The sequence below is a fragment of the Camelus ferus genome, chromosome 9 (assembly GCF_009834535.1).
Source record: "Camelus ferus isolate YT-003-E chromosome 9, BCGSAC_Cfer_1.0, whole genome shotgun sequence".
Classification (NCBI taxonomy): domain Eukaryota; kingdom Metazoa; phylum Chordata; class Mammalia; order Artiodactyla; family Camelidae; genus Camelus; species Camelus ferus.
In genome coordinates, this window is record NC_045704.1 from 47,868,825 (window position 1) to 47,892,940 (window position 24,116).

General features: G+C 37.8%; 1 protein-coding gene across 1 annotated transcript in view; it reads left to right on the plus strand.

Annotated features, from left to right (window-relative positions):
• PHLPP2 (PH domain and leucine rich repeat protein phosphatase 2) overlaps positions 1–24,116 on the plus strand; it is a 63,288-nt gene that overhangs the window by 18,539 nt on the left and 20,633 nt on the right. The window contains exons 4-10 of the mRNA XM_032486674.1: positions 7,580–7,770; positions 14,589–14,714; positions 16,034–16,188; positions 17,218–17,364; positions 17,760–17,990; positions 19,271–19,473; positions 23,573–23,633. Of these exons, the coding sequence (XP_032342565.1) occupies positions 7,580–7,770; positions 14,589–14,714; positions 16,034–16,188; positions 17,218–17,364; positions 17,760–17,990; positions 19,271–19,473; positions 23,573–23,633 (1,114 nt within the window). The remainder of the gene's footprint in view (positions 1–7,579; positions 7,771–14,588; positions 14,715–16,033; positions 16,189–17,217; positions 17,365–17,759; positions 17,991–19,270; positions 19,474–23,572; positions 23,634–24,116) is intronic.

Sequence of the window (24,116 nt, forward strand, 5' to 3'; positions counted from 1 at the left end):
TAGCCTGAGTTTCTTGACAGAGTTGACCCCAGGTGCAACCCACAGTGCCCACCCCAGCAGAGAATTAAAAATCTGTTGTGTTTGAACCAGTATATTCTTTTTGTTACAAGTAAGCTGCTATAACTAATGCAAAAGTAGCAAATATATAAAGAAAACAAGGAAATGATAATTATGAAAGTCAAGAGAATGGCTGACCTCCAAGGGTAGAGGGAGGAGGATTCCTACAAATAGAACTTTTGAGTCAATACAGGTATATACTAAGTAGTTATCTATTAAGCAGTGATATATAATATGATAATTATGATGTAACAATCAATTTGGTATATACCTTTTCAGAATTTTCTTTTGTTCCTATCTAATATGTATTTGCGGAAATCAGTTTCATTTATATAAGTGGTATCATTTGGTGTTGGTCTTCATGCTTTTTTCTCCCAACAGTGTTTTGGAGATCCTTCCTTTACTGTCTTCTATATGCATTTCTCTAAGTTATGAGGTATTGAGTTATAGTTTATATAACAGTTTTCCTGGTGATGGACATTTACATTATTTCCAGTTTTTTACTTTTACAAACAGCATTGTAGTAAAGTTGCATTTTTGTGCACCTGCATTTCACCAGAGTAGATCACTAAACATGAAATTATTGGGTCATAGGATATTCACATTTAAGATATTAATAAAAATATTAATAGTTACTACTGCAAAACAAATATATATCCGATCAGTATATCAAAGCACCCCTTTGCTGACAATATCACCTTTTAATATTATTAGCATTTAAAATTTTTACTAATCTGATGGATAAAATGATGGTCTCATTGTTTTAATTTTGTTTCCTTGATTACTGCTGTGGTTGAATATTGTTTCATATTTATATTGGATCTTTAGGTTTCTTCTTCTTTGAATTACCCATTGATATTTCTATTGTTTATCTTTTTTCATAGTTATCTAAAGGGCTTTTGTATATATTCTGAATATACATCCTTTGGATACTGTATTTGTGACAAAATTTTTTTGCAGCCTGTAACTTGTTTTTTAATTTTGTTTCCTTTTTTTGTGTGCAGAAGTTTTATTTAATCAGATTTAGTCAATCTTTTCCTTTAATGCATTTACATTCCTTCCTATCCTAAGTCATAAACATCCTCTGTATTTTCTTCCAGTACATTTTTTTCTTCCAGTACTTTTTTTTCTTCTAGTACTTTTATATTTTTAAAATGTGGTAAGAGGTAAGGATTTAACTTTTCTTCTTTCTCTATTGATAGCTAATTGTCCCAACATTTAGGAATAGCTCATCCTTTTCCTGCTGATTTGAAGCATCATCTTTATTAAGTTGCTATGCAGACAGGGGTCTGTTTTTGAACTCTATCCTGTTACATTGATCTATTTGTCTTATACTAATACCAATACTGGTTTTATTAGTACACTTATCTGATAGATTTTGATAGCTGATAGGGAAGTTCCCTATCATTGTTCTTCTCTGGAAAATTGGAGATCCCTGGAATCAGAGAAGTCTTTCTGGAGAAGTAGTGTTTGAGTTGGTTCTTTAAAAATTGACAGAATTTCAATAAGCAGAAAGGGAAAGGAGGACAGAGGTGGGGAATTAGGCATTTCAGTGCATGTTCTGTGAGTCACAGATACTTTGAGTCTAGATTGTTCTGGGCCTTGGGCGTAGCATCATGAGTTTAGCCTTCACTTGGCAGATGGTAGCGGGAAGTGATGGGATCCAAGTGGGCCAAAGAAAGATGAATTGGGTGCCGGACTGGATAATAATTTAGGTGTGAATTATCAGGGATCTGAACTAGGGAATGGGAAGGAATTGTTCATATGAGAGTCTTTGAAGGAATAATCAGTCGATGTTGATGGGTGACAGGAAAAGGGAGTTGAGGAGGGGAACTAAGAGGCAAAGCTGACTCTGCAGTTTTGAGCCTGGCGGCTTTGGGAGTGTGACAGGACTTGAGTTGTGAGAAGGATCCGGTTTGCAAGGATGGTGATGACTTGGTTTTAGGCATGTTTAATTTTAAGTTGTGGTAAACATCCAGTGGGAGATACCTGGCAGGTGACTGGAAATGTGGAAATGTGGAAAAAGGTGACTTGGAAATGCAGATCTGGGAGTCAGGTACATGGGAGGGTTAAAGCTGTGGAAGTGGTTAAGATTATCTTGAAAAGAATACTTATATATAGGAAAAGAAGGGGGCTTAATGCAGGACTTTTCATTTTAACAACCAGCATTTGTTTTATACCCTTACTGTGTGCTGAGTACTTCCTAATGTGCCGAGCACACTACATACCTTTTCTCACTTAATCCTTACAGCCATATAGGTGAGTAATACTACTCCAGAGAGATTTTAACTTGCCCCAGTCAAATAGCAGAGCTTGGAGCCGAAAAGCCTATCTGGTTCTAAATCTCATCCTCTCAACCTCTAAGATACTCCACCATTTAGTTGTTGGAGAAAGAGTTTAGAGGAGTAGGAGGAATCCATATAATGTGAGAACTGGTAAAGACTAGGGATCATCCAAGCAGACTCCTCGGTCTTTAACTTGGGAAACTAAGGCATAAAGATAAAAGAAGACTTGTACAGGGTCATGAAACCAGATGGTAGGATTGCTTAGCCACCACTGCTTCACAAATTTTCTGCTGAAATGCTTCAAATAGCAGTGTGTTTTTGTGTTGTGTGTGTGGGGGGAGGCTATTGCAAGTTTGAAATTTGTTTTGAGGTTTCCTGCTTTATTTTTTAAATGTAAGTGAATGTTTCATTTACTTCAGAATATGTCAGCCAATATTTATTTATTTGTCTGTTTAACTTTTTATTTGAACTAGCTTTAGATTTTCACAGCAGTTGGAAAAATAGTACAGAGAGCTCCTGTGCACCCTTCCTGCAGTCACTTAAGCTGTGATTCCGATATATATATAGTATAATGAAGGATATAAAAAGGAATAGTGCTTCTCTGAGTTCTTTCAAGACTTTTTCTTTGTCTTTAATTTTCAGCAGTTTGATTATGAAGTACCTGGGCTTGAATTTCTTTCAGTTTTAGCCTGTTTGGAGTTTGCCGAGCTTCTTGAGTCTGTGTTTATTCATTTCTTTCATTTGGGAAGTTTTCGCCTATTATTTCTTCAGATTATTTTTCAGCCCTGCACTCTTTCTTCTCTCCCTGTGGTTCTGTCCCTTAGTTTCAGTTTCAGAGTTTCTGGCATGCTGCTTGGGATCACATTCACACTTGTGTACTTCAGGGGTGAGCCCAGGAGTTCATGGACAACTTTATGGGATTGTTTTCCTGAGCTCCTTTCTCTTCTCAGTCTCCTGGGGCATTATTTCACCAACTCTGTTGGGCTCTCACCACATCAGTGCCCACACTCCAGGGCCCAGTGGCAGGAGGGGACAGAAAGTGTAGTGGATTTCATCCATTCTCTTGGGACCGCAGATTTTCCAGTCAGAGAGCAAAGGTCACCCCCCTTAGGGTTTTAGGTGCCTGTGTCCCCCACCCTTGTAGCCACTCTTGGGGACTGGGACTTGAAAAAGTGAAGAAAAATGAATAATTTCTCCCATTCTCTCTGAGCATCGAAAGACCCCTTTTCTACTCCTCAAGACAGAACTTGAGGTCTCCTTCTAGAGCTCTCTGTCCGCACCAGGGCCCACTTCTGGGCTTTCTCAAGTCCTGGCTAGGGCATGTCAGAGGAGGGGAAAATTGTAAACTCACCACTGGTCAGGTGGTGTTTTGAATTGTGTTCTTCCCTAATCTGCTTACTGCTCTTTGCTTTTCGAAGTCCTTGTCTAGCTGCTCCAGGTATGCTGTCCAGGTTTTATAGGGGAGTTCAGTGGGAGAGACAGGGTGGAGTGCTTTCTCTGTCTCACTCAGACCAGAACCTTAATGATGTCTTTTGATTAAAAGAAGTACTTCATTTTAATATAGTCCAACATAAATCTTTCCCTTTATTATTTTCTAGAAGCTGTATTGCTTTGCCTTTCAGTTTTTATTCATAATTTATATTATGTGTGACTTCATTTTTTATTGTCTGTTTTGAGTATCATCATGATCTCATGGGCCTGTATATATTTGTTTTAATTCTTTGCAGCCGTTCTTCTTTCTAATGTTCAATTTGTCCCATGTCAGCTAGTGGGAGCTCTTTCAGGTTGACTTCTATGTCCTTCCAACATGAACCCAGTAGTCTTTGATAGCATTCTGGATTTTACATTAATTTCCTGCATAACAATATGTCCTCATCTGATCTTTTCATCTTCTGACTCAGACCTGGAATAGATTATTTTTCTAAGGATTCCTGGTTCATATTAATGAAAAATGATATTTAAAGATTATACTGTGGGCAATAGAAGTACTCATTGCTGCGGGGTTGTCCTTGATTCTTTTTTTAGAAGCTTTTTAATTATAAAAGCAATCCATTTTCTTTAGAGAAATCTAGAAGTATAAATATATAAGGAAATTAAAATTATCCCTTATTTTCCACTTAGAATCTTGGCTTTCAAAATTGTAAATCTGTTTTTTAATTAGAACTATTAGACATTCCAAATACTTACTGGAACTTCCTCATTCTGCTTTTTACCACTTTCAGAAGACTAGAGACATGAGGCACTCTGAATATGTAGAAGAACCTTCAAAATCAATAATAAAACAGCATGTTATCTCATATATAAATAACTTACCTCCTTCAAAATTGAATGTTTTCTTCTGGGAGTGGTGATGGATAGATTTAGGAGTTTTCTCTGTAATAAAATATAAAGAAACAAGGACGAGATAAAAGAGACACAGAGACTTTTACATCAATTGATTTAACAATTGATCTGATCTTTTTACATAAACTTTAAACTGTTTAGACTGTTAGGCAGTGTGGAAGCATGATAAGCTATAATGAAGTCCTATTTTTGTATAATTTAGCCAACTTTAGTAGGTGATGCTGTTAACCAGGATGGGGAATATAAATTGAATAGCAGATTTGGGAAGAATGATGAGATTTATTAAAAAATAACAACTTTATTGGGATATAATTCACATACCATAGAAATACCCTTTAAAAGTGTACAATTCAGTGGTTTTTAGTGTATTTGGAGAGTTGTACAGCCATCTCCACTGTTTAATTTTAGAATATTGTCACCACCGTAAAATGAGACCCCATATCCATGGAAGTTATTCCCCATTCCCTACTCCCACAGCGCCTGGCAACCATGAATCTACATTCTGTCTATAGATTTGCCTGTTCTGAACAGTTCAAATGAATGGAATCATACATACCTGGCTTTCTGTGGCTGGCTTCTTTACTCAGCATGTTTTCAAGGTTCATCCATTTTGTAACATGTATCAGTACTTCATTTCTTTTCATGGCTGTACTTCATTTCTTTTCATGGCTGAATAGTATTCCGTTGTGTTCATATGCAACATTTTGTTTATGCACTCATCAGTTGATGGGCAGACATTTGATTCCGCATTTTGGCTATTAGAAATAATGCTACTATGAACATTCATGTACAAGTTTTGGTATGTACATATGTTTTCGGTTCTCTTGAATATAGATGTAGGAGTGAAATTGCTGGATCATATGGTGACTCTGGGTTTAAATTTTAGGGACCTGTCAGATTGTTTTCCAAAGTGATTGTACCATTTTATAATTCTACCAGCCACAAGGGTTCTAATTTCTCTACTTTTCTACCAGCACTTGTTATTGCTTATCTTTTTTGATTATAGTCATCCTAGTGGGTGTGAACTGGTATCTTGTGGTTTTGATTAACATTTCTCTAATATCTCTTAACTAATGACGTTGAGCGTCTTTTCATGTGCTTTTGGCCTTTTGTGTATCTTCTTTGGAGAAATACCTATTCAAATCCTTTGCCCATTTTTTAATTGGGTTGTCTTTTTATTGCTGAATTGTAATAGTTCTTTATTTTGGATACACATTTCTTTCTAGCTTTATGATTTACAGATATTCTCTCCTGTTTTGTGAGTCATCTTTTTACCTTCTTGATGGTGTCTGTTGACACACAATACTTTATTTTTGATGAAGTCTGATTTATATTTTCTTTTTTGTCACTTGTACTTTTTATGTTGATATCTAAGAAACCATTGCCTAATCTAAAGTCACAAGATTTATTCCTATGTTTTCTTTTAAGAGTTTTATAGTTTTAGTTTTAGTTCTTTGAGAAGAGCCTCAAAAGGGTAAACTTATACAGTTTCTCAAAATATGGTTTGTGGGCCATCTGCATTTAAATCACTTAGGATACTTGTTAAAAAAATATATTTTTCCTGTGTTCCATCTGAATTAGACTCTCTGTGGGTAGATTGAGGCGTCTGCATTTTAAAGTAATTCTCAGATAATCCTTAGGCACATAGAAATTGGAGAATTCCTGAACTAAAGGAGTTCTCCAGTTGAGACTGAGAGGAAGTGGGAGAGAACTTGAATGCCCTTGTAGCTCTGATAGAAACAATAGGGAGGGTGGAGTTGAAGCGTGAGAAAAAAGAAGAACCCACTTCCCCAAGGAAGGTGGAATTTAGAATTTTGGAATTTAGAAAGGATTGGCCTAGAATAGAAGGAGAAGTGGCCCTCCACTACATCTGGTATTAACATACAAAGCTGTAAAGCTTTGAAGAAAACTAGCCCATTTCCTTATTTTTTATATGGGAAACATATAGTTAAAAGGGCAAATTGATGCCCAGGGTTCCATAATCAATTATGTAGTAATACCAAGTACAGCCCATTTCCCCAGTTCCTAGCTTATTGCTGTTTGCATCACCTCGTACTGTTGCTGCTTCTGTTCATTTGTTGAACTTTTCTTTTTTTTTGTTCATTTCTGTGTAGAGTTACTATCTGTTTTCAGTAGTGCTTTAATAAACCAAGAACATCTCTTCTGTCATAATGCTCTGTTCTGCTCACTGTATCTCAGTCATATAAAGATGTTTAATGGAGGTAAGGTGCTAAAAGATAGAAAAGCTCTTGTGTGCACCTATCAGCTTCTGCCACCGTGATTGGGATAGTTGACTAAAATATCAGCCGTAAGCTTTTCCTCACAAAAGAGCCAAAAGATGGAGGATTGTGTAGAGAACTAATTATTAATTTCTTCCTTCTAGAATAGACTAAGCAAAATAATAGCGGCTGTCGTTTATTCCATACTTCTTTTGTATCTAAAACTATGCTTAGTACTTTACATTCATTATCTGAGTTTTTTATAAGAACCCTCTGGAGGTAGGTAGTATTAAGACCCCAGACTGTATAAATGAGAAAAGGCAAGGTCAATGAGATTATGTAGTTCAAAGAAACAAATAAGTGACAGAACCAGGATTCAAACTCATGTTTGAATGTCTGACTCTCAAGTCCATGATCTTAACTACTCTGTCATACTGCGTTTCTCTGTGTTCATGGGAGATAAGGCTGTTGGAAGAAGTTTTAACAATGGCATCCAGAATAACATGTTGCTCTCTAGACCAGAATTCACAGTACTCCCATTATATAACTTCAGTAATGGATGACGTTTTAGGACCAAGATCTTATTTTATAATGTTGACATGTAATACTTTCTTTTTCCCTTTCAGTATTCTTGTACTACTTAATGCTGGCTCCTTAAGTACTGTTCTCTTTCAGAAAAACCATGCCAGATGGATCATCTGGATCGAATCCTTCTGTCTGGCATCTATAATGTACGCAAGGGAAAGACCCAGCTGCATAAGTGGGCTGAACGCCTGGTTGTTCTCTGTGGCACCTGCCTCATCGTTTCCTCGGTGAAGGATTGTCAGACTGGAAAGATGCACATTTTGCCTCTGGTTGGGGGAAAGGTAACACTCACAAAGATGAATTATTCTTCCTTTGAACACCTTTATTAAAAAAAATTACATGTGCTTTTCAGAGCTTTTTTCACATCTTTTCAAAGAAGCCAAATATGAACATTATTGATTACATCACAAAGTTTTTACGTTCATAGGTTTAAACAGAAGAAACCCACTGAGGCTAATATAAGCATGAAACAAGTTTATTTACATCACAGACTCCCTGGGAGGTCCAAAGACTGTCCATACCCCAAACTCTGCTGCAGAGCCCGTCTGTTGAAGAAACATCTACCTCCACTGCTAGGCACTGAATGCATCCCTGGTACCACCAAGAGTAGATGGAGGATGCTACCACTAGAAGCTGCCTTTGGAAACTAGAAGTAGTTGTTAGCATCCGTCATCAAAATAGATTTTTTTCCTGTTTCTCCTTTTTCCTTGTTAAACTGAAATTCAGAGCCTGGAGTGGTCATAAGTCCCTATCCAGCAGCCAGGAAGGCCTGCTGTTTCTTGCATCTGTGCTGGAGAATACCCACCATAGGAAAGGCAGCTGCAAGTCGTCAAACAGAATGATAGATGACTGGAAACAAATAGTATTAATATGAAGCTATACATTGTTTTCTTTCTTTTATTTTGAATCTTTAACATCATAAAACAATCTGAATTTAAGAGATCTTCTAGATAAAATAACTGAATTCCTTCATTGAGACATCCAGTTTGATCCAGATACACAGCAAAATGGATAAAATACATATATAAAAAATAAGTGAATGAAAGGGCACAGCTGGGCTTAGGAATGTAGAATAGAAATGTAAGTGGTGAGGGCCTGCTGGACTCTGGGTATTAAAGTTTGTGACAGCCTATGAGTTTAGCTCCTGTAAGTATTTGGGTCTAAACATACTCTGCTGATGATGGGGACCTGGCCTAAGCTTATTGCTGGAGGCCAGGAGATGAGTGGTGTTCTTTGCTCCTGAAAAAAATCTGGGAAAAAAACACCCCAAAACCCAAACCCAAAAACTTCTGTAAACCACTGGCTGGAATTGAGACTTGTTTCTAGGTGTGGTCCTAAAGAGATGGATGGACCCGATTATCTGGCCTGTGACTGGGAAATGGACAAGCCCTAACTGGCCTAGAGATTGAATGTGTACAATTCCCATATCAACCATGGAGCAGGAACCCCTCACTGCCAGCATGAGACCTGGTTCTGGTCTCAGGGGCTGAGGGACAGAGTGAAGAAAGTGAGTGAAATTGCTCCAAAGGGAGAAGGTGAGTGAGACAGGGTTGGAGGATTGGTAGACAGGAAGTGGGAGGCAGAGGAAGAAAGAGAAAGAATAAAAGAACCTTCCATTCAAGTCATTCTTGTCTGTTCTCTGTCTTCCCTCTCTAATAGAATAGAGTTTTGTTCAGGGTGGCAATATGACCAAAGTCAAAACTCTGTCTCCCCAACCTCCCATGTAGCTAGTGGTGGTGAAGGGATTTAAACATAAGTTTCCAAGTGGGACTTTTGGGAAGGGCCTTTAAAATGGGACAGATGTGGATGGTTTGACCCTTTGCCCTACTTTTCCTTCCTTTAATGGGACACAGTCCCTCAGCATGGGAGGTGGAAGAGTTATATGGTGACTGGGAACTGCAGGCATTTGCTGAATGTGGCCTTCTGGAAAGCAGAAGGTGCCTGGGTCCCTGGTGGTGGTGTGGAGCTGCTGTCCACTCCTGGACTTCCTCTGTCTTTTTAAGCCACGTTTACAGCTGAACGTAATTAACTGATATACGAAGGATTTCACAGATAAAACATATAAAATAGCCTTTAAGGGAGGCTCCAGTATACATCTTATAACAGTTACAGAGAAGAGGGTAGAGAAGAACAGATAAGCAATGTCTGAAGAAATAATGGTTGAAATTTTTCTAGAAGTAAAGACAAACATGAGTGTTCAGATTGGAAAGACACTGGATAATAAGCAGGGTAAATAAAAATAACTACACGTGGACACATTGCAGAACATGAAGAAGAAAATCACAGATACTTCAGAGAGAAAAGATGACCTGCAGCTAATTAACAGATAGACAACAGCCTTCTTTTCATCAACAGTATCTGTAGAAGAGTATTCGCAGAATTGCTGAAAGAAAATAAATGTCAACCTGTGTTTTACATCCAGCCAAATTATTTTGTAAGAGTCAAGGCAAAGTAGGACATTTTCAGACATACAAAGAGTAATGAGCTGGCATATCCTCACTGAAAGAACTAAAGGATATATGTCTAAAACATGACACCCCTCCAAGAAAAAAGAAAACAACAACAAAGGAAAGTAGATTCAAAGGGAAGACATGAGATATAAGAATAGGTGATGAGTGCAGACACTGATAAAATAGGGTGATAAATTTAATATTGATTCTTAAAAGATTTAAAATTTGTAATATTTTAAATACAAGTTTAAACTACTAAAGCTCAAACTATCCTGAACAAAATTCAAGATTTGGTGTGTTTGGTAAAGAAAGTGTGATGCAGTCTTGGGATAAGAGGAAAGGAACACCAAACAGCTTTATACTTTATTAGAAAAATTGTCAAGTATGAATTTAAAAATTTAAGGATAACCACTAGAAGTAGAGAAGGAAAAGAGAATATAAAAAGTTCTGTGATGCTAAAAGAAGGCAGGAAAAAGGTTGAGAAAAAGGAGCAAATAATTAGCTTGGTAAATTATCACAAATTATAGTGGTAGAAATAAGTCCAAATATATCAGTAATCACAGTAATTGTGATTTTGTCATGTTGTTATTTAAAATCCTACTACTTACTGTTTATAGGAGGCATACCTAAAACTTATTACGTTGAATGTGAAATGATAGAAAAATTATACTGGTCAAATAGCAACCAAAAGAAAATTGGTGTGGTTATATTAACATCATACAGAACATTTATATGAGCGTTGTATGCAGTGAAGGACTTGCATCCAGAATATGTAAAGAACATTTACAGCTTGGTGATAGAAAGACAAATAACCTAGTCAAAAGACTGATGAATGTCAAGTTTTGCAAAGGTAGGGGGCAGCTGGAAAGCTCACACATCATTGGTGGGAATGCAGTCACTTTGGAAAACTGATTTTTTTGTTTCTTACAAAGTTAAGGATATGCTTATCAGATGACCCAGCTATTCTCCTAGGTACTGAGAAATGAACCAAAATCTTTATGAAAAGTTTAAGTGAATGTTCATAGCAGCTTTGTTTATAATTGCCCAAACTGAAAGCAACCTGTATGTTCATTGACTGGTGAATTGATGAACAGATGTGGTGTATCCATACAGTGGAATACTATTGAGCCAAAAAAAGGAGTGAACTGCTGTTACACACAAGAACAAGGGTGGGGGAAGGGTATAGCTCAATGGTAAGAGTGTGTGCTTAGCATGTACAAGGTCCTGGGTTTAATCCCCAGTACCTCCGTTAAAATAAGTATATAAATAAATAAACCTAATTAACCCCCCCAAAAAGCAAAAAACAATAAAATGCGGGGGGGGGGGAGAACAAGGGTGAATCTCACAAGCTTTATTTTAAGTGAAAGAAGCCAGGCATAAATACCTATTGTTATGATTCTATTTATGTGAATTTCTAAAAAAAAGACAAAAAACTGTTAGTGATAGAAAACAAATCAGTGATTGCCAGGATATGGAAGGAGACGACTGACTACAAAAGGGCACAAGGGTAGTTTTGGGGGTGATGAGGTTGTACAACTGTATTCATTTATAAAAACTCATCAAATTGTTCACTTCAAATTTGTGAATTAAAAAAACCCCACAACTTTTATAGAATTACACCTCAATAAAACTTGCCTCCCAAAAGACTTAATGTGCAAAAGCATTCATAGGGATAAAGAGGCTCACTGCAAAGTGATGAAGGGAATGCTTCACTGTGAGTATTTAATAATTGTGAAGTTGTACATGTATTAACAGTGTAGTCGCAACATACATAATGCAAGATTTAACATAATTAGAAGTTGAGAAATTAACTACTAGTGGGAGATTTACAAACTATTCTCAGTATTTGACATTATATGACTGTATATTTTTCCTTGTCAAACACTCCATAATAAAATATTTAAAAGAAAAGATTATTCTAAAGAGGTTAGAAATACCTGTTCTTCATTTCGACCAGATCCTTTGTTTTGACATACTCACTGAATTTCAATGATTTATTACTAATAAAAAATATGGTCATGTAAGTATCACAATTGAATGTTATGAATAATATTTAATTGTATTGGATCTTTTTATATGGTTCTTTTTTGTTTAAAGCATCTTATGTTTCTGCCATTTGGCAAAGAAATTTACTTGGCACCAGAAATCTAATGATTTATGAGTATAACTTGGAAGTTTCTAGCTGACTCATCAAGATTCATTAGCTATGACATACCAAAGTGAGATGTCAGACAAAGATGTAAGTGGTTCTATAACTATAAAAAGATTTCATCCTCATCAAAGCTATGTAGGTTGGGTTGTTGGAGTTTGAGGGAGAATTTCGTTGAAGAGAGCTACTGTTGTGCTGTGAACCCTTATCACCACCCTAAGTAGGAATGGAGGAAATTTCTTCCTCTTCCCTCAAGCTTAGTGAAAGGTTTCGGTGGGATTCAAGAGCTTGCTATGGGTCTCCTGCAGTAAAGGGGACATAGTAGACTGGTGTCCTGCCTTCTGACCAGTAAGTCTTAAGGACAAGGGATAGGCTATTAGCTGCTTTGGCGATAGAGCAGAGAGCCTAACTCACGTGTTGGGATCACCATGTACTCCTTGGGTTTGTTAGTATGTGACCCAGATGGGTTGAGATAGAGCAAGAGCCATGGCATGGATGGGTGGATTCTCTTAGAACATGTCCAGTGGGGCCACCTGGAGGGGCAGACGGACTTCCCTGGAGGACAGGCTGTCAGTGGATCAGCAGATTCCTTCAGGTCTGAGGAGGGAGTGATCAGCTGCTGGAATCACGTGCCTTAGCCTGGTCAAAGGATCTGTACATGAGAAGCCACCATTGGTTGTATTGGGCACAGGGTATCCAAAGAATCCTCAAAAGGATCCATTGAGGAAAAGCATCCTCTTTAAAATCTGGTAGGACCAGAGCATGTGAAGTCAAGTTCTGACTTTGCTAGTCTAGTAAGAACCTTTGGGCTTGTGTCTTCCCTGTTCTTCCTCCTGCTCCACTTCAGCCCTGGAGGAGGTCAGAAATGGCTTTTAGCTCCGGCACCTAATATGTAAGGGAGGAGGTGAGTCCAAAAAGCAGGCCAGAGTACCCCTTGCAGGCAGGCAGCTACCTCCAGCATGCGCCCGTGGTTAGGGCAAGAGTTGGCGCAGTCTTACCTTTGAAGTGGAAACTTTGGTTCTTACCCTGTGGGCCTGTAGACTCTCCTGTTCTGAAACAGGCAGGCATTCTTGCATCACAGGGACTTGTACTTGGTGTTGCTGAGCTGGGAATGCTTCTCCCCCAAGAGATTTTCACTCCTTGCTCCCAAACCCCTGTGGGGTCTTTGCTCACATGTTACCTCCTCAGTGAGTCCTTCCTTAACTGCTCTGTTCATAACTCAGACCACCCACCCTGTTCCCCTCCAAGCCTGTGCCCTGCTTTATTTTTCTTTGTAGAACTCATTCGGTATTTTATCATGTTGTGCTACATTATGTCACCGTTTTGGTATTAGAGTGCTTGTCCCTCTCAAATACAAACTCCATTGAGGGCAGAGGGTTGTTTGTTTTTTCCCTGGCTGTGTCCCCAGCACCTACAACAGTAAAATGTATTCATTCAACAGATACTTAATTACCAAGTTGAGACTATCTGGTGAGTAATAAATTTACAATTTATGATTTATGACTGTGCCCTGTGAGTCCTACTCTTTCAACATACCTGTTAAATAAGTATTTCTTTGTTTTTTTTCTAAACAGCTTTATTGGGCTATAATTCATATACCATACAATTAACCCATTTAAAGTGTACAATTCAGTGGCTTTCACTATATTCACAGAGTTGTGCAACTGCCACCACAGTTGATTTTAGAATATTTTCACAACCCTGAAAAGAAACCCTGCACTCCTTAGCCATCATCTCCCCATTCATTCCCCAACCCCAGGCATCCATTACTCTACTTTCTGTCTATGAGTTTGCTGATTCTGGACATTTCATATGAATGGAATCATACAATATATGATTCTTTATGAGTGGCTTCTTTCACTTAGCATACTGTTTTCAAGGTTTGTACATGTTTTTGTGTGTATCAATATTTTATTTCCATTAATGGCTGAATAATATTCCATTGTATGGATATACTGTGTTTTGTTTATACATATCCCTGTTGATGAACATTTAGGTTGTTTCCACTTTTTGGCTCTTATGAATAATGCTGCTATGATTCATGTACAAATTTTTGTACAGATGTGTGTTTTCTTGGGTATATACCTAGGAATGAAATTGCTGGGTCACATGGTTACTCTACGTTTAACCTGTTGAGCAACTGCCAGAGATGTTTTCCAAAGTGGCTTTACCATTTTGCATTCCCTCCAATAGTGTAGGAGCGTTCCAGTTTCTCTGCATCCTTGCTAATACTTGTTAACCATCACTTGTTATTATCCGTGTTTCTGATTTTAGCCATCCTAGTGGATGTGACGTGATTATCTTGTGGCTTTGACTTGCATTTCTCTAATAACTAATGACGTAGAACATCATTTCATGTACTTATTGACCATTCCTCTGTCTTTGGAGAAATATCTATTAAGATCTTTTGCCTGTTTAAAAAATTGTCTTGTTATTGTCCTTTAATTTTTTATTAGAATTTTTTTTTCTGGTTCTGGTTTTCTTCCCACCTCTTCTGTAGGTAGAAGAAGTGAAGCGACGTCAGTACTCCCTTGCGTTCAGCTCAGCTGGAGCCCAAGCTCAGACCTATCATGTCAGCTTTGAGACTTTGGCTGAGTACCAGAGGTGGCAACGGCAAGCATCCAAGGTGATAAGCTGTCAGACGTCCTGATGTGGTGATGAGAGCAGAGAAACTAAAAGGAACATATTTTGAAACTGAACTTACTCCCAGGAGATTGAATTATAATTCTTAGGCACATCACTCCAGGCCTTTCTGAGTACATAGTGAATGAAATGGAATTCCACCGAGTCCTTAACTTATTATTTATATTTGCGTAGTATGGAATGCTTTCAAAAGTGTTTTCAGGTGCATTTACCTTTATACCATCTGTGTGAGGAAGGTAGGGCCTTGAAGGAATTGAGTCATGGTGAGATTCAAATGACTTCCCCTCGACCGTAGTAGTCACTGTTAGATGGAGCCATTCCCTAACTCATAGCCTAGTGCTTCCATATGTATTTATATTTAGCACAGCTTTGATGAGCCACTTTAGATTTGAACTTATTGATGGGACATGACCTGTGATCCTGTCGCAAACCATTCCTGTGTGCTGAAGATAATTGGCTTTCTTAGCCTTTGAAGATGAAGTGCTTTAAGATTGTATTACATTTTCTAAATTCTCTTGTTCTCCTAGCCATCTTTGTAGAATTTCAACATATTTTTCTTTAGGAAGCTAAATAGTTGCATAAAAAATTGTTTCAGTGTAATGACATGCCATCACAATATGAATGAGTTTTGCAGTGATAGTTTGTTTGTTTTAGGCCCATTTTCACAGCACATGTTTTATTAGCATGCTGTTACAGCAATATAAACCTTGTTTTGGTTTTATTGAATTTTCTATACTTGTGGTGGTAATAAAGTCTGTTCCGAATAAAATTAGTTTCAATATTAAGTAGCTATTCCATTCTTCTGCCCTCATAAAGAGAAATTAATATTTTGAGCACCTTTTTGCATGCTAAGCAGTGTTCTGTGTGCTTCCTTATTTAATTTTATCCTCATGGCAGATGAAGAAGCTGCACAAGTAAGGAGCAGAGCTTGTGTGGCTGCAAAAGGCCATATCTTTCAATATCACACTCCCTCCCAAAGTTTTTGAGTACAGTTATTTTGAATCATCTTAACTTGACTTTCTGCATGAAGTGTTAACTTTCTGTCTTAATGATTAGTATGTTTTTACCTTTTACTTTTAGACACTTTACAGTATATACATTTGTGTTTTTCAAGCAGCTTATGGTTTTAGGAAAAAGTGAAAATTAACTGTTTTTTATAAATGTATAATTGGATTTCATGACCTTACTTTCCTCCCCCATCCTTTTAATTGGTGCCTTTTTGTGTAAATGCCGTTCCTTCGCCTGCTGGGTAAGAGATGTTCGGGGCTGACTCAGACGGCTCTTCTCTTTGCCCTTGTCCAGGTGGTGTCTCAGCGCATCAGCACCGTCGACCTCTCGTGTCAAAGCCTTGAGGAGGTTCCTGAGCATCTCTTCTACAGTCAAGATATCACCTACCTCAACTTGCGACACAACTTCATGCAATTAGAAAGACCAGGAGGCCTTGACACTTTCTACAAGTATGTGGGGGATAGGTTTCCAGACGAACTTACTAAAACAGAATCTTAATCAATACCTGTAGATCAGGCATGCTTACCATCATATATATATTTGAAAATTTCCCCTATATTTTGAAGAGGAAGTAAGATTTTTTATTTACACAGTTTTCCCACCCTCTTCTCCCTTCTGTACAAGAGAAGATAGATGCAAAGTTTCTGTTATAGAGGCAATGTTGAGCTGCCCTTGATCTGAGTGGTCTTTTTATGTAATCATTGACAGAGATGCATGACCTGCAGCCAGAGTGAATGAGAGACTCCGTGTATAGGAAGTTTTTGAATCAAAAGTTTCAAACTTAAATAACTTAAGGGAAATAGGCCTAATTTCAAGAATTCTGCTCCAGGGTTGGAACTTTTATCTTTTCTTTGCACCTGCTACCTCCAACTCTCGAGCCTTTTGTCAGCTATGAAACCTCTCTCTTCTAATAAAGGAGCCATTTCAGTCCTAAGGGACTATGACCCTTGTATTTTTCCATCTCCTTTGTTAGAATGTATTCCCCATTTCCACCCTCCACCCATGTCACCTCCTTCCTCCCTTTAAAAATGGGTGGAAGTGAATAAATATGTGGTGTAAGTAATTGTCTGGGCTTCTTGTGGGAAGGGGAGAAATTGGAAATTAAAGCGTTCAAATTACATGGTGATTAATAAGATACACATTTAAATGACATTTTACATATGTCATTAATAACTGATATTTCTAGAATAATCATCAGAAAGCATATGATTTTTACCTCATCTGATACATTTTACAAAGTTTTTCAAGTACGAGCTTTTCAAGATTTTCTGCCTTTCTAAGGAAAAGAGAGAACACCGTCACACTAGACCTGGTTTCCTTAATAACTTGGACCGCGTGTTAGTCATCTTAGTGTCTGTGCCACACAGTGTCTGGCACATGCTGAGTGCTCAGTAAATATTTGCAAAACAAATTCTTTGATGTATGTTTAAAATAGACGGCTTTTTCATTCAGTAGTACGATGTGCCATTGCTTTGTAGATTTTCTCAGCTGAAGGGCCTGAACTTGTCCCATAATAAGCTTGGGCTGTTTCCTGTGTTGTTATGTGAGATTTCTACCCTGACTGAACTCAACCTCTCCTGTAACGGACTCCACGACCTGCCGAGTCAGATTGGCAATCTGCTTAAGTAAGTGTCCGATGTTTACTAGATTCGTCTCTTCCTTTGTTTGCAGAATAAGGAGCTTGTCTGGCATTTGGAATGAAGATAGTTCTGTGAGCTCTTGCAGTGAAATAAATCATGTTCTTATGAGGACGCTTGTCAGCAGCAGTTACTTGCCCACAGCAGGGACTAGTCCTTCAGTTGTAATAGCAGAGGCGCTGACTACTTTTGGTGTTGGAGGGACCATCCGTGTCAGTTATATGTCAGTCTTCGTATTGAGTCTCTGTAGATAGACTTAGGGCATTTTATCGTTATTGGATTCATAATAAATTACTGACATAAGCCAGAATCCATAATTCTAGTTCTCTGCATTCCAGTTAAAACCTTTCATAAAGTAGTTTTCTTTTGTTTTCTTCCTGCAGTCTTCAAACCCTCTGCCTTGACGGCAACCTCCTGACTACTTTACCTGAAGAACTGGGAAATCTGCAGCAGCTTTCCTCCCTGGGAATTTCCTTCAACAACTTTAGTCAAATTCCTGAGGTTTATGAGAAACTCACGATGTTGGATAAAGTGGTTATGGCAGGAAATCTAGTGGAGGTCCTCCACCTTGGGGTGCTGAACCGGATGAGCCACATCAAACATGTCGATCTAAGGTGAGGTCGTTCTTCACTGTTCCTTCCTCTGGCCTGACCCCTGATGGACCCTTGTGGTTTCTTTATAAAGCCTCTATATAAAACATGAGGATTTTAGAACAGTGTATGTTTTCAAAGCTGTAGTAAAGTTTCATTTTCCACTCAATGGCAGAGAGACACGAGTGAGGTAGGTGGACCACGTGGTTGAGACTTGCATTGCCTTTGACAAAGGTTGTTCTGACCTCCCCTCCCGGCAACATTTTATGAGAATTCCGGTTTCCTCATATCCTTTCTATGTTGGACTTTAGCGGTCTTTTTCCTTATTGTCAGTGTAATAGGTAGAAAATAGTATTTCCTTGTTTGAATCAAGATTTATTTCCTTATGAGTGAGGTTGAATATCTTTTTGTATGCTTATTTACTGGTAGTTTGCATTTTTCCATAAACTGGACCATTTTTCTGTTGAATTATTGGGTTTCTTCTTGAAATCCATTGTATTATAATTAAAATGTTAACAATTTTACTACTAATAATTTTTATGAGTTCTGTTCTCTTTTTAAATTATTTATTTATTTATAATATTTTCCTAAGGGAAGCTTATAAAAGATACATATTGGATATTCCATCTTTTACACTAAGGCATTGATGTCCTTTGTAAAGACATAGTAACAGAAGAATTTATTAAAATACAGGAAAATGAGAACAGGCCTGTGTACATCAAATCATATACTTGTGTAGAAGAGAACGAAGAAGTCATCATTTTCTGTGATTTGCCCTTGAACTACTCCATATGGATACAGATTATTTTCCTCTCCATTAATTAACATAATTGGAACCTTAGCATGATGATTCTCTGCTAGGAGAGAGTGGCAGAGCAACGAGAGGGAGCATGGCTGCTTTCTCTTCTCCTGACATGGTGCTCCACGGCTGCCTTGCTGCTCACCAGCCCACAGGGGCATGGTCATCTTCTTGTCCCCTTGTCCTACACCTTCATCCCTACCTAACCTTATTAGGTATTTGGATGTATGTTTTAAACTGTTTGTGGACATGGCCCCTTTTCCTTTCTCTATTTAATTTGTACATGTATTTGCCTGTCTGGATTGTCTCTAACTTAGTTTACAAACACAGAACTCAAGGTACAGATATCTGGGGTTATTTACTTAGTACCTTGCAAAATGAGGTAAGTAGTAAAATTATTAAGTTGTTTAGTAAAGAGACAAAGGGATCATACTTCTCCTGTTTTTCTTTTGGCGAGTGCATTTAGTAGAATTTGTTTCTAATTTCCTTATTTTTGAATATTAAGGATGAACCATCTGAAAACCATGGTTATTGAGAATCTGGAGGGGAATAAATACATCACCCACATGGATTTGCGGGACAATCAACTGACTGACTTAGATCTTAGCTCCTTGTGCAACTTGGAGCAGCTGCATTGTGAGCGGAACCAGCTGAGGGAGCTGACGCTCTGTGGCTTTTCCCTTCGAACTCTCTACGCCAATTCCAACAGTGAGTTCTCTACCCAGCCTCCTGCTTTGCCCCTTGTAGCTCTTGTCTGAGTTTTCAAGGACAGTGGTGTCCTCAGCCACTCTGCGGAGTTTGAGGTTCATTGAGGCCTGGCTTTAAGTTTGCTGTCAGCACTTCAGTGGTTGAGATAATGCATAAAAAGACATTGCAGGGTACTCTGAGATTCACTAAATGCGCATAATAATCGGCATTTTGCAACATGACAGGTGGTTGGTAAGATGGGCAAGCATATTCAGAAGAGAATATCAGTAATAGTCCGAAACACAGGTTAGCCAGCTACAGCCCAGGGGCCAAACTGGCTTCCCATCTGTTTCTGTATGGCCCACAAGGAATGAGCTTTTACATTTTTTAATGGTTGCATTTAAAAAAAAAATCAAAGAAAGAATAATGCTGACTTGGGAAAGTCACATGAGACTCAAACTTCAGTGAATAAAGTTTGCTGGGAACACACCCACGTTCGTTTACATCTTAACCATTCTTATGCTACAGTGGCAACATTGAGAAGTTGTGGCCCACAAACGCCAAAATATTTACTAAATATAGAGCCCTGTACAGAAAAAGCTTGCCAATCTCTAGTCTAAAATCTTGTGCTGCCTCAGTTCCAGAATTAGAAGCCCCTCACTTCAATGGTGGTTTTCCCCAGGGATATTTTTCAGTGTTAGAGGCCTCATATTTGTTGAGGCCAATTCTATTTATAGAGAGTTCTTCTTTACCAAAGGAGTTATGTAATTGACCCTTGAACAACATGGATGAGAGCTGCACAGGTCCACTTATACTTGGACTTTTACAGTTAACCCTTAAACAGCAGGGAGTTTAGGAACTCCAATCCTCCACGCAGTCAAAAATCTGAGTATAACTTTATAGTTAGCCATCTGTATCCGTGATTCTGCATCTGTAGATTCAACCAACCATGGATTGTCTAGTACTGTAGTATTCACACACACACACATACACACACACACACACCTATATTATATGACGATCTTTTTTTTAATGGCGGTACTGGAGATTGAACCCAGGACCTCGTGCACGCTAAGCATGTGCTCTACTGAGCTGTACCCACCCTACAGGAAGATTTTCATCTGCACAGAGTGTTGGTGCCTATAGCTCCCATGTTGTTCAAGGACCGACTATAATTTTTTTGTGTTTAAAGAAGGAAAGTAAAAGATGTTCAACTTTACCAGGTGTCAGAGAAATGTGAATTTAGGTAATACCATTTTATAGTCATCAAATAAAATAATAATGCTAAATGCTTATTGAAGATGTGGAAAAGCAGCAGCCCTCATCCACTGCCAGGGGGAGTAGGTAGAACCACAAACCACCATGGAGAGCAGTATAATGGCGTTAGAGAATTCAAAGATACATGTAGCTCGTACCCTGGCAGTTCCCCTGCTTGGAATATCGCCTAGACACTCACATGTGCACAAAGAGATATGTCCTAGAATGTTTATCACAGCAATATTTATTTTAGTGAAAAGAAGAAGAAAAATATGACTATTAGTAGGAAAATGGGGAAGTAAAGCAGTGATAAATCTCTACAACAGAACATTGCACGGCATTGGAAATGAATGTACTAGAGCTTTGTGTATTCATATGAATAAATCTCAGAGAGTTTTTGAGCAAAAAAAGAAAGTGCATGTTTTGATTTCCTGCAGTTAAAGGAAGGATCCTCTTAAAACAGAAAGGTGCCTATGAAATTTCACATTCTTAAAGCCTATGAATTTAAAATGAGATGCCAAGACCTGTTACCCTTCTATAGCAGTAAATTCCTTTTTGCATTTGGAATCAGATTATCCTTGGTTTTTATGACTTAGTTTTTTTTGTGTGTGTGGGAGGTAGTAATTAGGTGTTTTTTTTTTTTTAACACCTTTATTATGGATGGTATGGTTCCTGTACAGTAACTACACATATTTTGGATGTACAATTTGATGAATTTTGGTAGATGTATACATCCATGAAACCATCACCACAATCAAGATAGCTAACATTTCCATCACTCCCCAAGAGGTGCGATTTTTGAATTAGGTTTTTATTTATCTATTTATTTTAACGGAGGTACTGGGAATTGAACCCTAGACCATGTGCATACTAGGCAACGCACTCTACAACTGAGCTATACCTGCCCCTCCTCCCCCCATATGACTTAGTTTTTAAAATTTTATTCTCTTTTTTGATACTCTTGTAGTGCATATTGGTCTGATTTTTGGAGAGATGTTAAGTGTATTCAGGATTTTATTAACTTCTGTTGTAGTCAAGAGTAGACATAAATGAGGTTTACTTTCTTCATTTGTAACACCATGTCAGGCATTCAGGATTCAGTGATAGAGTACACTGTGGTAGTTACATCAGATTTTAAAACACACAAAAAGGTTGTTTTCTTAGCTGTAAGTATGCCATAACAGTATGAAAGAATCCATGGGAATGATAAAAATCATATTCTAGATGATGTTTGTCTCTTGGTATGTGTAGTGTTTTAAGTCTTAAGAAAAAGGAGTCTGAAGCATATAAGGCAGAATGTGATTTGTTAAAAGCTAGATGATGGGTGAAAAATGTTCATTATTTACTCCCTGTACTTTTCTATATCTCTAAAATATATTATTAGGATAAAAGATAGGTAAGGATTTCCCTTTTCGTTGCCTTTTATATTGTCATAGAAACTTCAATTTGCAGCTTAGATTAATTGCTTCGATCAGAAAAGTGTCAAAGCTGTTTGTTTGTTTGTTTGTTTGTTTTTTCCAAAGCTGTTTGTTGACTTGTGCTGTTTGTAGATATTGTGAGGTGACAGTGGGTCTTTTGTCATAGAAATACTTATTATTGGGCCTAGTCTCTATTCTTAATGTATCTAAAGAATCTGAATAACTGGCCCTCTTGGAAAAGGGCCCCTTGACGTGCACTGCAGTCCTTAGTAGATTCTGTCACAGAATCTGTAAATGGGGCTTGTTTAAAGTTAGCTACTCTATTCAGAATCCTTAAATTTACAACCTGGAAGAATTCACACTAACACTTGAAGTTTTGATGCCTCAAAAGTAAAAAATTCAGCCTTCAGCTTTGCAAAAGAAGTTATCCAAATAGCCAGTTAACATAGGGAAATGCAGTCACTGGTCATCAGTGATATGCAGAGTGAAACTCCAGTGTGACACCACTGCACACCTACCAGAATGACTAGAATGAGAAGGACTGAAAATACCAGTGGCACCTGTTGGGTGTGTAAATTGATGCAACCACTTTGAAAAACCACATGGTAGTATCTACTGAAATCAAACATATGCACCCTCTGCACTCAGCAGTTCCTCTCCTAAGCGTGTATTTAACATAAATGCACAAAAGACATGGATTAAATGTTCACAGAGGCACTATTCATAGTATCCCCAAACTGGACGAGGCTTAAATGCCCATCAACTCTACAATGGGTAAATAAATGGTAGTATATTTAGAGGAAAAAATTTTATGCAGCCATGAGAATGAATCAACTACAACTATATTCAATAATATGGACAAATATCTCACAAGCACAATGTTTAGTGAATGAAACCAGACAAAAAGTTGTATATGCCAAATATGTTTATTTATATAAATAGGCAAAAGTAATCTGTATGTGGGGTGGTGAATAGGGGGAGTGAGGATGAGGAGCAGTATCTGGGCAGCTAGTATGGTTCTGTGTCTTGATCTGGGTACTGGTTATACCAGTATGTTCTCTGTGTAAAAATTCATTGATCTATACATTTAAGATTGTTTCTCTTTTTTGTGTTTATGTGTTACTTTAATTAAAAATTAAAATGTCACTAGTAAAAATCCATTTACTAATTTTTTAAGGTCAAAAGCTAAGTAATTATTGTTAACATTTAACAAGTGCCTGATTGAATGTAAATCCGGGGCAGTACATAAAATCCTTCAATTAGTTGTTGTATTTGGTTTTCAAATTGGAATTGATCAGTAAAAGTCATTGTGAGTTCCCCACTGGTTTTATCTTCAGTTCATCTCAGTAGATGACATCAGTTTTCATCAGTTTTTCCCCCTTGTGTCCTCTCAGTTGCATTCTTCTTTGGAGAATGTCACTAACACCTATTTGTTTTCCGATTAGGGCTGACAGCAGTGAATGTCTATCCAGTACCCAGTCTACTCACTTCTCTAGAACTCTCCCGGTGAGTGTGCCTCATGAGGGTGGTGCTTGTTTGATTCCTAACATTTAAGAGATGTATGTGGGCAGTCAGGCAGTTTTGAGGTACAAGAAATCTAAATATATTGAAATGTTTGGATAACCTGGAGAAGGGTGTAGGATGAGTGGAGGAGTAAGTTTAGTATCCATGCTATCTATTAAAGGAAAGGCCCTCTGGAAACAGAAGGGTGCCTCTCAGTTACTCATTGTTAAAGTCTGTGGATTTAGGATGAGATACTAACAAAGACCTATTACTCCTCCTTGGCAGTGATTGCCTTTTTCCAGATAATTATTGGATTTTAGTGACTTAAACTTATTATCTTACTTTTTTGATACTCTTGTGACCCATGCTGATCTGATTTTCAGAGAGATATTACTTACATTCAAGATTTTATTACTTCTCTTGCTGGTCAAGAATAAACATAAATGAGATTTGCTTTTTTCTCTTCATTCATTTTTAACACTATAT